The sequence below is a fragment of the Schistocerca piceifrons genome, chromosome 1, assembly GCF_021461385.2.
Source record: "Schistocerca piceifrons isolate TAMUIC-IGC-003096 chromosome 1, iqSchPice1.1, whole genome shotgun sequence".
Lineage (NCBI taxonomy): Eukaryota > Metazoa > Arthropoda > Insecta > Orthoptera > Acrididae > Schistocerca > Schistocerca piceifrons.
The window spans coordinates 1,137,260,445-1,137,278,798 of record NC_060138.1 but is presented as its reverse complement, the minus strand read 5'-3'; the positions used below and the strand labels follow the sequence as shown (position 1 = coordinate 1,137,278,798).

Here is an 18,354-nt window from a genome sequence, read left to right as displayed (position 1 = left end):
AAGGTTGAGCATTCTCGGACTGAGGTGCCCTCAGAGGCTGAACTGTTGCCCCAATCTGAACCATGGCCGACACTCAATTCTTTGTAGCCAGTACCAAGCAGTGCCCCAGAAACTGTTGATTAGCCAGTACTTCCACAGGCAGTGCTGGCATCTGTGATGAGGAAATACCACAGAAGCCCTGGGCAGGGATTTCAACACTTCTCTCCCCCCTTCCTAAATGAAGTCGGCAGCATCTAGGCCATCTCTGGCCCTACGTGGCAATTCAAGGGGGGAGGGGTTTAATACCTGACAGTGATTTGGATTCCTGGTCCAGCCCAAGTATTCATATAGAGGCAAGGTCAGGGATAATCTGGGTTTATATCACAGCCACAGCGTGCTCCTGTGCAGGGCACCACTACTGCAGTAGGGGTATCATGTGGGTCTATCCACTGACGTGTCAGAGTCTATAAATACCACAGGCCCACACTTGTCCAGCAATACTCTCTATTCTCTGAAGACATCAATGCATGAAACTGATAGTAGAGTGATTGAGTTTGCCTGCATTTACATTTTCCATTCAGGTCACTCCCTGGACCATTTGCACACTTACTACAACTTTTGCTATGCTCTGTATGTTGATCCTGGTTAGCCATTCATTTAGTGAACTCTGCTGTCATTGACCACAGGGACCACCAGTCTGTTCTCAGACTCCACAACAGCACCTATAAACTGTGTTCCACCTAAGCTGAGGATGATAGAAAAGAATACTCACAGGCCATTTAAAAAGCACAATTTGGTGAGGTGGAGGCAAGATAATAGTTAAAAGAAACAGGAAAATGAAAAATGGAAGGCAATTGGAGGACTGATCATATACAAGATGAGTGGGTGGTTTAAAAAAGGGAGGAAGGGACCAAACTACGAGGTCATTGGTTCCTTGTTCATAATAAAACAAAGCCACAAGTGTGAGAATAAAACAGATGAGACATATAACACAAAACAGAAATAAAGGAAAAACCACAAGAATGAAGGAAAGGCAACGAACACTAAAAGGAACAAAAGAGGACAAGAAAACAACAGAGAGATGCTAGAAACAAAAGAGAGTAAAACAAGAAAGAGAGTAAAACAAGAAAGCAGATTACAGTGGCTGGCCAACCACGAAAATAAAGAGGAAAAGCCAGCCACTTTGCAACACATTAAAACCTCCACCCTAAAAGCACTAGGGTGGAGGACACAGAGGGACAAAGGACATGCGTTAAAACTTAGATCGAATGATAAAACCCACCCTCATGAATAAAACGTAAAACTAAATCAGCCAATGAGGCGTTGTCAGATAAAATTAGTGGCAACGAGTCCGGTAACTGAAGATTTCTTCGCAGGGCAGTTAAAGTGGGACAGTGCACCAGAATATGGGCCACTGCAACCAGGTGACACACCGACACTGAGGTGGGTCTTCAAGGCGCAAGAGGTAACCTTGGGTCACCCAAGCATGGCCAATGCGGAGCCGGCAGAGGACAACTGAGACCCTGCAAGAGGCCCGCATGGAAGACTTCCACACATTCATCGTCTCCTTAATGACACACAGTTTTTTGTGCGTACTGTTATGCCATTCCGTCTCCCAAAGCCAAAAAACCCTGTAGTGGAAGTCAGAACGCAGGTCAGGTTCAGAGATGCCCATCTCCAGAAGCAGTTTACGCATAGCCTGTTTGGCCAGCCTGTCGGCAAGTTAGTTGCCTGGGATGCCCACATGTCCTGGGGTCCACACAAACACCACTGAACGACAGGACCGGTCCAGGGCAAAGATGGACTCTTGGATGGATGCCACCAAAGGATGGCGAGGGTAGCACTGGTTGACGATAGCTTGTAGGCTGCTCAAGGACTCAGTACACAGAAGAAACGATTCTGCTGGGCATTAACAGGTATACTGAAGTGCACGAGATATGGCCACCAGCTCTGCAGTGAATACACTGCAGCCATCGGGCAAGGAATGCTGTTCAATACGGCCTCCGTGGACAAAGGCGAAGCCAACTACCATCAGCCATCGAACAGTCAGTGTAAACCACTTCAGAGCCCTGGAACTCTTCAAGAATTGAGAGGAAGTGACAGTGGAGAGCCGCAGGGTTAACAGAGTCCTTAGGGCCACACAAAACTTGCAGGCAATGATTCGACCTACAGCTACACCACAGAGGTGTACATGAATGGACCTCGAGGACAGGTGGTGAAAGGAAGGACTCTAGTTCAGATGGAAGCGAACGTACGTGAACCGTAATCGTTAGCTCTGTCTATGTGGGAGGTGAAACTGCAATGGTTGGGAAAAGAAGACGGTAATTAGGATGTTCAGGAGAGCTATGAATGTGTGCAACGTAACTCGCGAACAGTTGTGTATGACTTATCCTCAATGGGGAGACTCCAGCCTCCACCAGTACGCTTGTCACCAGACTCGTCCTAAAAGCTCCTGTTGCTAGTCGAACTCCGCAATGGTGCAATGAGTCAAGTAAATGCATTGCTGAGGGCGCCGCCAAACCATAAATCACACTCCCATAGTCAAGGTGGGATTGAACAAGGGCTTCGTAGAGCTGCAGCAGCGTGGAGCGATCTGCACCCCAGTTGGTGCTCAGGCAGTGAAGGGCATCGAGGTGCTGCCAACACTTCCATTTAAGCTGACGATGATGAGGAAGCCAAGTCAAACGAGCATCGAAAACCAGACCTAAGAATCAATATGTCCCCACTACAGTGAGTGGATCATCATTAAGGTACAGTGCTGGTTCCAGATGAACAGTACGATGCCAACAGAAATGCATGACACACATCTTCATGGCGAAAAACTGGAAGCCTTTTGCTAGAGCCCATGACTGTACCTTGTGGATGGCTCCCTGTAGGCAATGCTCAGCAACACCAGTACTGGAGCAGCAGTAAGAAATGCAGAAGTCATCTGCATACAGAGAAGGAGAGACGGACGGTCCGACAGGTGTTGCTAGACCGTTAATGGCCACTAAATATAGAGAGACACTCAATACAGAGCCCTGCGGGACTCTATTCTCCTGGATATGGATAGAACTATGAGAGGCACCAACTCGGACATGGAAAGTGCAGAGCGACAGGAATTTTAGGATAAAAATTGGGAACGGGCCCCGGAGACCCCACTCATACAATGTGGCAAGGATATGATGTCACCAGCTCGTATCATATGCTTTTTGTAAATCAAAAAAGACCACAACCAGGTGTTGGCATCTGGAAAAGGCTGTTCAGATGGCACACTCAAGGGACACAAGATTATCAGTGGTGGAGCGACCCTGATGGAAGCCGCTCTGACATCGAGCCAGTTGGCCACGTGACTCCAGGACCCGACCCAACCCAACCGCCGACACACCATATGTTCCAGCAGCTTGCAAAAAACATTGGCGAGGCTGATGGGCTGATAGCTATCCACATCAAGTGGGTTTTTACCAGGTTTGAGCACCGGAATGATGGTGCTCTCCCGCCATTGCGATGGAAAGACACCATCGCACTAGATCCGGTTGAAGATGATAAGGATATGTTGCTTGTAGTTAGATTAGAGATTTTTAATCATCCGGTTCTGGATCTGATCACGTCCAGGAGCTGTGTCAGGGCAATGTGCAAGGGCACTGAGGAGCTCTCATTCTGTAACGCCCATTACAGGATTCACTGTGGCATGTAGTGAATGAGAGGACTTTCCCTTCCAGCCGCCGTTTGAGAGTGCGAAAGTCTGGGGGCTAAGTCTCCGATGCAGAGGCTCAAGCAAAGTGCTCAGCAAAGTCCTCGGCAATCGCGTTTGCATCAGTAGATAACACCAGGGACACTTGGTGGGGTCTGGCACCCAAAGGTCGAGACACATCTCTCCCAACAATCCTGCTTTCGTCGTTTGATAAGCTGGCAAACGCAGGCACAGAGCCGTTTAAAGGCTACGAGGTGCTCTAGGGAAGGGCGCCCCTTATGCTTCTGTAGAGCTCGCCAACGCTCCTTAATTGCTTCAGCTACTTCCGGCAACCACCAAGGAACTGCCTTACACCGGGGCACCCTAAAAAGCAAGGTGTTGCGTTTTCTGCCACAGAAACAATTGTTGTAGTCACTCGCTCAACCATCATATCGATGTTACCGTGTGGGGGAGAGTCAATGGTGACAGCAGAGGTGAAAATTTCCCAGTCCGCCTTGTTTAAAGCCCATCTAGGCAGGTGACTGTGGGCCTGATGCCGGGGCAGTTACAGGAAGATGGGGAAGTGGTCACTACCACACAGGTCGTCATGCACTCTCCAGTGGATAGATGGGAGAAGTCTTGGGCTGCAAACTGCTAAATCAATGGCTGAGTAACTACCATGAGCCACACTGAAATGTGGGGCGGCCCCAGTATTTAAGAGGCTGAGGTCGAACTGAGACAGTAAAGTTTCAACATTTCTGCCTTGGCCAGTAAGCACAGTGCCACCCCACAAGGGATTATGGGCATTAAAATCTCCCAAAAGTAGGAAAGGTTTAGGGAGTTGATCAATCAGTGCAGCTAATACAGTCAGGGGTACTGCACCAACTGGAGGAAGATATACATTGCAGACAGTTATTTCCTGTGTCATCCTTATTCTGACAGCCACAGCTTCAAGAGGGGTTTGAAGGGGGCACACATCACTACAGACTGAGTTTAGGACATAAACGCAAACTCCACCTGACACTCGATTATCATCGCTACGGTTCCTGTAATATCCCTTATAGCCGCGGAGGGCAGGGGTCTGCATTACCAGGAACCAGGTTTCCTGGAGGGCAATGCTGGTAGCAGGTGTAAAGCTTAACAGTTGCCATAGCTCAGCCAGGCGGTGGAAAAAACCACCGCAATTCCACTGGAGGATGACGTCATCGTGAGACTGGGAAGGCATGGAACATTCAATGAGGCAGTTTACGCCACAGAGTCACCTGCTACCACCGACTTATTGCCTGAGCAGTCTATAACCATTGTGTCTGAGGGTCTGGCGAGATCTAGGTACTCAGTGGACGCCAGCATCTCCAACCCATACTCAGGTGCTGAGCTTGTAGGTAGCAGTGGTGTGGGTGCCACCGCAATTTCCTTGGTCTTAGGGGTCTTCTTTTTGGATTTCTCTTGCTGCTCCTTGGGTTTCCCTGGCTGGGAGGACTTCAGTGGCTCTGTCTCTGGGAATAAGGATGAGCGTAAAGCCCTACAACCAGCTGCTTTTGGGCTCTTCAGCCAATGGTGGGTGTCATCTTTCCCACTAGTAGAAACCGCGGAAGGGAGTGACCAAAGGGACCCCCTCCCAGCGAGAGAAGCGGAAAAAGACTTACACTTCTCCAGCTTAGAATTGGGGATGGATGTCCCCGATGGTTGCAGAGGGGGAGGGGGAGGGGGGGGGGTGTTCCCGAAGTAGGAGATGCAGGAGGAGCAACATGGAGGGAAATGCCCCCCACCATCAAGGGGGTAGGTTTAGTTTTCCGGCACTGAGAGGTGAGTGGGGTTGGCGGAGCTGATGGTGCCAGAACTGTTGTAGTGGTGGCATAAGACGATGTCATACATACAGGAGGCAGGCATTCAAATTTTCTCTTAGCCTCTGTGTAGGTCAGTCAGTCCAGGGTCTTGTACTCCATGATTTTCCTTTCTTTCTGGAGAATCTTGCAGTCTGCCGAGCAAGGTGAATGGTGCTTTTCGCAGCTGACGCACACGAGAGGCAGGGCACGTGGAATATTGGGATGTGATGGGCGTCCGCAATCTCGACATGTGATGCTGGAAGTACAGCGGGAAGACATATGGCTGAACTTCCAGCATTTAAAGCACCGCATTGTGGGAGAGATACAGGGCTTTACTTCACAGCGGTAGACCATCGCCTTGACCTTCTCAGGCAATGTATCACCCTCAAAGGCCAAGATGAAGGCACCGGTGGCAACCTGATTATCCCTCGAACCCCGGTGGACACGGACAAAATGTACATCTCGCCACTCTAAATTGGCGCACAGCTCATCGTCAGACTGCAAAAGAAGGTCCCTGTGAAATATGATACCCTGGACCATATTTAAGCTCTTATGGGGCATGAAAGTTACAGAAACATCCCTCAGCTTGTCACAAGCGAGTAACACCCGTGACTGGGCAGAGGATGCTGTTTTGATCAAGACTGACCCAGATCTCATTTTTGACAACCCCTCCACCTCCCCAAACTCATCCTCTAAATGCTCAACAAAAAATTGAAACTTTATTGTCATGAAAGATTTCCCATTAGCTCTCGAACATACAAGGTATCGGTGCGAATAAGATCCAGTGCCACCCTTAGCCTGACGTTCCTCCCATGGTGTGGCCAGGGAGGGGAACGATTTGGGTCATACTTCTGTGTGTTGAATTGAGCTCGTGAATGCTTAAGACTGCTTGTGTTTCACCACCAGCAAGTGATGATGGACTACGCTTCATCGCGTGTCATCCGCCCTGATGCACCCACTCCTACCAGGGGACCTCCCCAAGGGCGCCACCCAGCCACAGCAAAGGCCGCCTGGCAGGATGGCCATTGCCAGGAGTCCCGATGCCCTAGGGGCATTTACCCCTTGGCATATGTGGGGAGTTAATGGCGCAGGCATCAGCAGAGCGATCCCTGTGTGGTCAGGGGTCTACAACCAACAGGGTACAAGGCGGCCCCACCTCAACGGACTGGCTACCATGCTGGATATCAGGCGGAAAGAAGTCCACAGTCATCGTCGACGTAGAAAGTGACATTGCATAGTGCATGGTGGAAAATGCACCCAGGAAGGTGTCCTCGGCCAAGAGATGGAGAATGAGCGGGACTGAAATGCGACGATGAGGTAGCGGGCTAAAGATCTCAATGCACGATGGACACAATGCACCATGTAAGGGGTCTTTCCCCAGTTGGCTCGCTCTTCGGGAAAATTTTGAAAAATGGTGGTCAAACCCTTCAGGGGACCATCACATAATGGCTGAAACATGTGACTCCTTTTAGTCACCTCTTACGACAGGCAGGAATATCTCGGGCCTTTTCTAACCCCTGGACCCGCAGGGGGTCACATACAAAATGAATGTTTGGTCGCTAGAGCCCTTCGGCATATAAGCTACTTACTCACAGACTGCAGAGCGCCAATGAGACCTGCATCACGCAACTGCTGAGGTCCTTTGGATACACCAGGTTTTGGCTGAAAATCCAGTACATAATGTAAGAACATAATTAAAAAAAATAGAAAAATATACAAAAACGGACAAATTCATAAACGAAGACATAGAAATGATGCCTGTTGTAGTTGTAGATAAAATAGGGGAAAGACAATCATTCACCTATAGCTGATCAACGCATGGAGTGCAGAAACATGTAACAAAAAACAGAATTTGCACTAGCTTTCGAGCACTAGCTCTTTTTCTAGCATAAGTACGCACAGACACCCACACACTCTGCACACCCATTTCCATGGCAAGACTAATTACTGATACCTGATTATTAATGGAAATGGGGAGGGGGCATGGTAGGATGCAAGGAGGGGGTAGCAAGAAAGACATAGAACTTTGGACCGATCACTCCACAACCAGACAATAAGACAAAAATAGTACAGAGAGTACAGCAAAATGAGATGCAGGAAGTGGGAGATGGGGGAGAAGCTGAGGGGTAGGGGGGAGGGAGAGAATGGTGAAGATGAAGAGGTAGAATGAGGGGAAGAGAATGGAGATGGTTGAAAAGTGGAGAGAGGAAAGTGGGAGCAGGGGGTGGGGAGGGGGAGGGGGGAGGGGGAGGGGGGAGGGGGGGAGAAAGGGAGAGGGAGGGAGAGAGAGAGAGAGAGAGAGAGAGAGAGAGAGAGAGAGAGAGAGAGACTGCCCGTATGGGGGTGGGGGGAAGAGTAGCAGGAGAAGGCAGTGCACATTCTGGAAGGAGTAGGGGTAGTGTGGACAGAAGAGAGAAGAGAAAGGTAAGGTGAGGCAGTGGGAACATGTTAGCAGAGGTTTAGGCCAGGGGATTGCAAGAGTGGAGCCTATGATAGTGAGGCAAATCCTGTCTGCATAGTTCAGAGAAACTTGTGCTGGAAGGGAGAAAGCGAATGACCCGCATAGTGAAGAAGCTGTTGTGAAGCATGTTCAACAACTTGCACAGTTCTGCACCAGGAATTACACATTTCAGGTCAGTGTGTCCAGCCTGCACAGTACACTACACTGAAGATCACCTTCCAACTTAGCACTCAAACAAAACACAGTGTCTGCTCAGTTACAAACAGTTATAGTGACAATATGTAGACTGCCAAGAGACTGCAAACTTCTTTAGATTTCATTGTATTAGGTTTATGTTAGGAAATCAAGTGTCATTTATTATTTCTTATTATGCTGCCATATTTCTGTTACAGGGCTGCCCTGTCATACAAGTGTTTAGTTATCAATCATGCAACTGACCATCTATATGGAACTATAGCAAGGAACGGATGTTTGGGCTGAATTAGTAGTAGCATTCAGTTACTACATTCACAGCACAAGATTTCATTTATTAGTAGAACGTCTTGTCTATAAAAGAGATTACTTGAGATGGGCTACACATGAATGTTGCTCCAGTATGTGAGATCCATATACGGTCAAACTAACTGTAGGCACAGAGGTTACTCATGGACAAATGGTACGAATGATCATACTGGCATGATTCACAAGAAAATATAATAGAAATAGTGGAATAACTTGGCAAATCTGGTAGCAAAATAATTATATCCAGAAAAAAACACATCAAAACTTATCTCTCTAGAAGAACAAGAACATCACAACAAACAAAACAATTCTGTTTTATTTACTATACGAGCAGATAAGATTGCTTTTGAGGGTGAAATAACAATGAGTAACTGAATGAGGAACACTAACTTAAAAGCATATGTTACCTCCCTTATCCCTCATGATCTACATCTGCACCTAAAGTCATACTCTGCAAAAAAAAAAAAAAAAAAAAAAAAATCTCTGCAAAATGCATGTCAGAGGATACATACCATTGTACCGGTTATTAGGGTTTCTTCCCGTTCCATTCAAGTGTGGAGCATGGGAAGAATGATTGTTTGAGTGCCTCTTTGCATGCTGTAATTAATCTAATCTTGTCCTCACGATCCCTATGTAAGTGATACATAGGAGGTTGTAGTATATTCGTATAGTCATCGTTTAAAGCCAGTTCTCGAAACTTTGGTAATAGACGTTCTTGGGATAGTTTATGTCTATCTTCATAAGTCTTCAGTTCAGTTTCTTCAGCATCTCAGTAACACTCCCCCACAGGTCAAACAATCCTGTGAACATTTGTGATGCCCGTCTCTGTGTATGTTCGATATCCCCTGTTAGTCCTATTTAGTATTAGTCCCACACACACTTGAACAATATTCTAGAATGAACCACACAAATGATTTGTAGGCAATCTCCTTTGCAGACAGATTGCACTTCTCCAGTATTCTAGCAATAAATCAAAGACTACCATTTGCTTTACCGACAACAGAGCCTATGTGATCATTCCATTTCATGTCCCTACAAAGTGTTACACCCATGTAGTTGTATGAGTTAGCCGATTCCAACTGTGACTCACTGATCATAATATCAGTGAGTCATAGTATACTAGGTTTTTTGTTTTGTGAAGCACACAATTTTACACTTCAGAACATTTAAACTAAGTTGCCAATCTCCTCACCAATTTGAAATCTTATCAAGATGTGACTGAATATTTATGTAATTTATTTCGGAAAGTAATTCAATATAGATAACTGCATCATGTGCAAAAAGTCTGAGCTTACTATTAACATTGTCTGCAATGTCATTAAAATACAACAAGGACATGAAGGGTTCCAACATACATCCCTGTGGTACACCTGAAGTTACTTCTACATCTGATGATTACTCCCCATCCAAGATAACATGTTGTGTCCTCACTACCAAAAAGTCCTTAATCCAGTCACAAATTTCACTTGATACCTCATATGATCAAACTTTTGACAATAAGCATAGGTGTGGTACTGAGTCAAACGCTTTTCGGAAATCAAGGCTGCATCTACCTGACTGCCTTGATATAAAGCTTTCAGTATGTCATATGAGAAAAGTGCAAATCAGGTTTCACATGCCCAGTGTTTTTGGAATCCATGCTGGCTGGCATGGAGACACCATTCTGTGGGGGATGTGTAGTGGCACAGACTCATAGGACACTGAAACTATTGAAAAAGACATCCTGATGTGCTGCAGGGCTCAATACGGGAACCATTTCATTTTATAAGGTATGTAAATTACCTTCCAAGTACTCATGATAATACACCGTTCATCACCATTATATGCCGTGACATATCTGTTCAAAAAGAGAGAACCTCAGAAAACCAAAGTAATGTACTTTCAGCCTTGTGTATCAAATGAACAAAAGGTGAGAAATGAAAATCTGCTCGACAATGTTTGCAAGTTTTTGGGCAGCTGACCTCGGAGTACCAAGTTGATTATGTACTGTATGTAATAAATTAAAATCTAGTCTATATGCTTTGAGGAGGCTAACCTCATATCGAAAGTCAAAAATATCAAGAATAATATATTTTGGACTTGTGTACCCTTTTCTATCATATGGTATTATATTGTATGGAGCAACATATATACACATGAACAGAGTCTTCGTGTTACAGAAGAAACCTCTGATGATAGTAGCTACCATCAAAGACAGAATCTCATCCAAAGATCTAGTTTTAAACTTTAATATTATGAAGGTCTATATTGCAAACAATTACAGCAGTAAAGGGGAGCTGAAAAATTACTAGCAGAAATACAGAATTTCATGCTTATAATACAAGAAATAAGGAATATTTTCATAAAGACTGGAGAAGACTCGGACTGATGGAAAAGAAAAAGACGTAGTATCCTATGACTATAATACCAATGAAACACTGTTGGAATCGGGCAACTCATATAACCTGGGTGTAACGTTTTGTAGGGATATGAAATGGAATGATCACATAGGCTCTGTTATCAGCAAAGCAAGTGGTAGACTTTGATTTGTTGGTAGAAACCTGGGGAAATGCAATCAGTCTCCAAAGGTGATCACTTACAATCACTTGGGCACCCCATTCAAGAATACTGCTAAAGTGTGTGGGACCTGTACCAAATAGGGGATATTGAAAGTATACAGAGAAGGGCAGCACAAATTGTCACAGGTTTGTTAGATCCATGGGAGAGTGTCACACAGGTACTGAAAAAACAGAACTGGCAGGCTCTTGAAGATAGCCGTAAACTATCCTGCAAAAGTCTACTAACAAAGTTTCAAGAACTGGTTTTAAATGGTGACTCTGTGGATATACTATGACCCCCTAATGTATTACTCACATAGGGACCGTGGGGATAGGATAAGAATAATTACAGCACACACAGAGACATTCAATCATTCTTCCTGCGCTCCATATGTGGCTGGAACACATAGAAACCCAAATAACTGGGAGAACAGGATGTTCCCTCTGTTATGCACTTTGCGGCGGTCTGCAGAGTATGGATGTAGATGTATGGTGGGTCTTGCTGTAATAATGGAATGAATACACAGGGTGTCCCATTTATCTTGACCACCCTAAATAACTGTTTGTCCAGATGCATATTACAAAATGTTTCAAGCAGATGTTCCTTAGTCGTCAGGGGGACATCAATCAGCATGATTGCCTACATTGTAGCTTTGTTTTTTTACAAAAGTATGAACAGCAGTATGATTTTTTTAAATGACACCCTGTAGTTTTTATTTGGTAATTCATTTCCTCTCCTAAAGACCTATTCAAAAACGTATCACAGTGTACCATTCACTGGAACACAACGTCACAACGTTATTAATTACATAACACAATGCTGACTTTGAGCCTGGGATCACAAACTCGTCCACTTACTGGAATTGTCAGAAAGCAAATGAAAACCAAGTAAAAACTTAACACAAAATTGACTTTGACTCTCTTGTTCCATTGCCAAGGAGTAGAACATTCACTGTACCATTGCCAGGAGTAGAACATTCAAAGGTGCTCAAAGTTGTGACCCTGGACACCGATACACTGGTACACTTGTTGAATGAAAGTATTATTTACTGCTTCCAGTGTTGCCTGCTGAAGAGAATTACAGGCAAGCACAATACGTTCCTGCATGTCCTCTGGAGTTGTTGGAATATCGCGATAGACAACGTCTTTAATGCATCCCAAAAGAAAAAAGTGCAGAGGATTTAAATCAGGAGACCTAGCAAGCCAATTAACTCTTCCTCCTCGACCAATCCATCTGGCAGGATACCTCCAGTTCAGAACACGACGTGCATGCAAATGCATTATGTGATGGACATCCATCGTGTTGATGCCACACAAGCATTCTGGTTCTTAGCGGCACTTCATCCAGAAGAAGAGGAAGAATTTGTCTGAGGAAGTTGGCACAAGTTGTGCCGTTTAGACTACTATTGATGAAATAAGGGGCAATAATTGTAGTACCAAGCATCCCACACCAGATGTTAACTCTCCATTGACACTGATGATCCACCTGTCTAAGCCATCGTGGGTTGTCGCAGGAAAAATAATGCACATTTCTTGTATTTACCTGTCCTTTGTTTGAGAAGGAACATTCACTGGTAAGTAGAACATTTGAGAAGAAGTTCGGGTTGGCGAGGATTTGCTGCTGTGCCCACTAACAGAACTGTACACGATTCTGGATATCATTCCCATGCAATTCTTGATGTAGGTGTACATGGTAGGGATTGAACCGGTGACGCGTAAGAATACGATGTACACTGGTTTTAGGAATGCCAATCTCGTGTTAAGTCATCATGTGCTCACATGTGGATTCATAGCAATGGAAGCGAGAACAGTAGCTTCAGCAGCTTCATCTGTGCAAGTGCTACGACGATTGCGTTGTCTTGGGGGGTTGAAACTTCCCATTTCCTGAAGTGTCGCAACAAGACGAGAAAATATCCATCAGGAAGGTGGGTTCTTATCAGGATATCACTCTCTGTAGAGTTCCGCTGCCTGTGTAGCATTTTGCATACCTTCAACAACAACAATAAAATAAATATTATGTCGATGCAGTTTGCAGGAAGGACAGCCTTTACTGTATGCCTACTCTACACAACAGTATTTAAAAGGACTGAACTACTGTACTAAATGTACCCATATATAAGAAAACAGTATTGCATTTACTGTTGTGCTAACTTACATTCCCCATAGATGAGTAGCATTTCTACCTTCTCTTCATTGGTGTACAGTCTACTCACACAACTCTTGAACTGACGATGGTTGACGGAATCACAGGTGTGCATTCTACTTATGTTTACATTTGTGCTCTGCTAATGTCAGCACGCGGATGTGTTCCATTACCCCGAGTACCTACACTAAGTGCTGGGAGTGTCAATGTCAATGTTGTGATATGTAATTAATAACATTGTGTTTCAGTGAATGGTACACTGTGATACATTTTTAAATAGGTCTTTAGGAGAGGAAATGAACTATCGAATAAAAAATACAGGGTGCCATTTAAAAACGTCATACCGCTATTCATACCTTTGTAAAAAACAAAGATAGAATGAAGGCAATCATGCTGACTGATGTCCTCCTGACTGCTACAGAACATTTGCTTGAAACATTTTGTAATTTGCATCTGGACAAACAGTTATTTAGGGTGGTCAAGATACATGGGACACGCTGTATATAGCCGTATTTTCATCCTACTTCTGTATTAACAGACTGTAAAATAACTGCTGTACTGAGCTCTGAACTAACAGCAAAAGAACTAATACATGCGGCAGATGCACGCTACAAACTAAGTGTACGTCAATCTCCAATTGATGATATGAAAAATATCTTTGACTAATTTAAGTATGTACTTTTTGATTTTCTCAAGAAAGTATGTTATTTAAATGACGATACAGCCAACACTAAGAACATTATGGGCATTGTATGCAATTATAATGTGGTAGTGAAAATAGAGAAACCCACCATAATGACAGAGACTAGAGGGGGGAATAAAAAATAAAAATTCCATTTAGTGAACACTATAGTTGCAGGCCATTTTGCTGTCAGTATTGACATCAGTGAAATGGGAGACGGAAAGATACGAGATTTTACAAAACATATTTAATAAACAAGATGCTATAGTTTAAAAACTCCAAAACTGAACATCCAGATTATGATCAAAATACAAAGTGGAATCATTTTTGTAATATATGTCACTTTTGTTATAGCACTGCTAGTTTTATACACCAAATTGTAGACACAGCAAACAACTGTCTCACAAAGGATGTAAGCTAATTCGAAAAAGAAATAAAATTAGGCTACATTGTGATCTTTACAGTGAAAAAAAAAAAAAAAAAAAAACCTCTCAACTTCACAAACAATGTCATTTTACTAATATGTTTATGTAGATACACTTATCAGAAAGAGTCTTCTGACAATTTGGAAGTGACACTGATATTGACTGTAAGCACATACCCTGCTGTAGCTTTGATATGTTGGTAGCATTGTTAGTTAACTACTACTGCAACTGTGACCTTCCACATACCTTTCAACCACCTATCTCTCCTTGTAACAATGTGTTAGTTCCTCAGTTTCATGCATTGTCTTTTTGAGCAGAGGTGTGTATTCTAGTGCCTGGGTAAAAAATACCCCGTGTGTGTGATAATCCAGCCACTGCACTTTGGGAACTGATTTCAGATTTGAACACGATAAAAGACATGGCATCTCCTATGTAGAACACTGGGCGAATGAATATGGTAATGATTCAGAGGATGCGGATATTGAAGAGATTGACAGTGTTAAATTTCTGTGATTACAATTTGATAATAAAATCAGTTGGGAAAGGCATACCACAGAATTGCTTAAGCGCTTAAACAAGTCTGTATTCACAGTGAGAATGACGTCTGATGTAGGAGATATAAATACAAAAGAACTTGAATACTTTGCTTACTTTCATTCTATTGTGTCATATGGGATTATATTCTGGGGTAACACATCAAACAAAAGTTTTTAGTGCACAAAAGTGTGCAATAAGAATCATTTGTGGTGTAAATTCAAGAACATCATGTCACGTTCAAGGAACTTTATATATTCTACCCACTGCTTCTCAGTATATTTATTCCTTAATGAAATTTGTTGCAAGTAATATATGTATATTTCCAACCAATAGCTCAATACATATTATTAGTACTAGGAAAAGAACAATCTACATAAGGACCTACAATCACTTTCCTTGGTCCAAAAAAGGGGTCCAACATTCAGGATAATACATTTTCAATAAATTGCCAGCAACCATAAAAAACTTTGTTTCAGATAAAGTATGATTTAAACAGGGCTTGAAAGAATTTTTGATAGGCAACTACTTCTACTCTATAGGCAGATGAATATCTTAACAGAGACTGTTAGGCCAGCTTAAATAAAAATGTCTGTTAGATTTCAGTTTTGACAGCACTTTGTTACAATAGTCAAGATTAGGTATTTTGTGTATGATAAATTTATTAATAGTGCATAACAATGTTTCATTCTGACAGCATGCTATTCTGTAAATATTAGCTGTTCCAGTTTACTGTATTGTATTCACCTATTTTGACAATCCCCTAACAAATGATCAGGGTAGTAAGTATTATATTCAAATGTTTTATGTTTTTATGTTATACTTTCTAACATGTTTCACACCCATGAGAATCACGTCATTATGTGGATCTAAGGAATGAACACTGAATCTAATCTATACAGGAAAGGATGGCGCTCTGTGGGAAAAACATCTGGAACACCAAGAAATGCTTTCCCTGCCTTATCAAATCTGCTGTGAGGTCCATCATTGGGGTGGCAGTGCCAAGACAGAAGAGAGCTAGATCATCATCTGGGAGATGTGAGGTGTATCCCCAACAAAAGGACCAAAAAACCAAAACTACACACAAGACTTGCTGTACGTTAATATGCAAGGAATGTTAATTTTCAGTTTGCAACGAATTTATCGGTTATGATTTTGATTACGTAGAGAGATTTATTTTTGTCATTATGACAACTGCATGTTAACATCTTCATAGTCATTAAATATACCTTTAAAATACTCTAATGTTGTTATGTATACATGTACATTCCAATTTCCTGAACAGTTCCATGGAAATATTTTTTTTCTAACTGGGGTAAAAAAACACCCCACACATGTAGTAACACCATAAAAATACATGTGTGCACTTATAGGTTATGACAAGGCAGATATAAACGTCATATTAACACTGAGCCAATTAGAGATAAAGCATTAGTTTAAGTGGAGAAGACCTGTCAAAGTAATGCTGCCATGGTCTTTTAAAGAATTATGCTGACATCCATTTTAAGTTATTTGAGAAGGAAGGTTGGAGCTTCAGGACACACTAATTTCAAGATCGTTAGAGACAGAGCACCAACTTACTTGAAAAAGAGCCACAAAGCAAATGAAGGAATATTTCAGAACTGATCCTAGTAGTCACCTAAACCAAACTTTGGTTAACAGTAGACCTAATGTTCATATTAAAATGGTTGTTAACCTGTCCAGAAAACAGACAGACATACTAGTTTCTGAAATCAGTATAAAGTTACATGAATGCTTGGTGTCAAGAATTAGATATGACTGGCAGCCACCCATTGTAAAAGGAAGGGCAGTGACTTTTTTTTTTTTCAAAGTAGCTGCTTTCTTACTCTCTTCATATAAAAAGGCAATGTTCCAAATCACTCAGTCACTGACTCATCATTGCCCTGCCCAAACCACTAAGGACAGAAACTTGAAATTTGCCGAGAGTGTTTGTCTTATACTGCAAGCATTGTTTATGAATGGATTTTTTGATATTCCATCCCTAAGGGGGGGTTAAATAGGGGATGAAAGGCTTTGTGAAAATATATTGCTAATAAGGCATTTTTGAAGCTAGAACTACAAAATTGGTATTTGGCTTTTCGGTCAGAAATAAAAAAAATACATGATTCAGCATTTTTGGAAATTCAGCTGCTGAGGGCATTCAATGGGAGATGCATTTTTTAAAATGAAAGTATCCCATTACGAAAGCATTTTCAAAGTTAAATCTATGAAAATTGGAATTTCGCTTTTCATTTAAAACTTTTAAAAAATACATGTTTCACTCTTTATGGAATTTCAGCCCCTATGGCGGTGAAATATGGGATGAAAGATTTTTATAGAAATATTTCATTAAGTAAGCAATTTTGAAGTTAAATCTATGAAATTTTTTATGTGTGTTCTCTGTTTGAAATAAAAACACGAATGACTAAATGCGTGTAACGTGAAGCACAAATACAAAAATCAATACCGTATGACCTGTCAGGAGCTTGATCGCTGCACCTTTTCAATATAGTTCTATCATCTTAATCAACGAGACGCTGCTGGTGAAGTGATTCAGTGTCGAAAATTTTGACTTGAATGATCAGGTAAATATTTGACACGAACTACTCTTGAGGTGACTTATTAACATGCCTTCACACTCAAATTAGTAACAAATATCCTGTCTATTGGTCTGTGTGCTGCAATGTGGGCCTTATACCAATGGAACCGAGCTGAAGCAATAAACATTTTAAATTAGTTACGATAGCACAATGTGGGATACCGTAAGTGACATATGCAGAATACCAAAAACTAAAGAAAAAGACATTATTTTTTCGTCTTTAGATACGGTATAGGCCGCACGCCAGAAGCCATTGCTTAGCCTATCATTTTTATAAGTCATCAATCAGTAGAAATATCTTACATCGCGATTTTTATGTATACATTACATAAATTATTTGACGTCAGATTGACAATACTATAAAATTAGCTCCCTGCCACTCACTTTCCGACACAACTTATTAGCAGACCATCATTGTGCGATCGGAAAGAAAAAAAACAAAAATAATATTCTAAAGCCTCCAGTAGATGGCAGACTGTTTCAAAACGGCAACAATCAAAATATCTGACTGCCGTAAACAACTTACCTGTCCTTTGTTGAAGGGAACGCCAATAACTGATACTTTCTGAGTGAATACTTTTTGGGCGAGTCCTCTTTTGGTTTCCAGCAGAGTGCTGAATTTAAAAACAGTCTTCGCAGACGAAGTCATTCTCATAAAAGATGCCATCTTTCGAAAGCATCCAGCAGGAGCTACGAACGGCACAGGACTGAGAAGGCGCTGCTGGCCTTATGATGACCTTCTTATCGGAACCTGACAGATCGCCCCAAACAGTCACCGTTGCCGATCGCACTGGTCCTTATAGATGTCCGTGCGACTGTTTACACAACAGTTGCTCTACTGTCGAACTCCGATGACCAGCGGCCAACTAATCGTCAACACACGGCACACACGCAGCTGTTTGTCCGATTACGACACCAAATATTTCAACAATGAGTGAATGACCAGGAAAACTGTCTATATCGAATGTTTTGTACACATTTGCCGTGAAGAACCGTCTTTCCTGCTTTTTCGCTG

General features: G+C 42.7%; 1 protein-coding gene across 1 annotated transcript in view; it reads right to left on the bottom strand.

The window, feature by feature from the left end:
* LOC124800576 (arginase, hepatic) overlaps window positions 1-18,143 on the bottom strand; it is a 69,986-nt gene extending 51,843 nt beyond the window's left edge. Inside the window, exons 1-2 of the mRNA XM_047263006.1 lie at window positions 17,866-18,143; window positions 7,047-7,119 (exon numbers count right to left, since the gene is read on the bottom strand). Coding sequence (XP_047118962.1) covers window positions 7,047-7,119; window positions 17,866-18,006 — 214 coding nt within the window. The 5' untranslated portion in view covers window positions 18,007-18,143. The remainder of the gene's footprint in view (window positions 1-7,046; window positions 7,120-17,865) is intronic.
* Window positions 18,144-18,354: the final 211 nt, after the last annotated feature.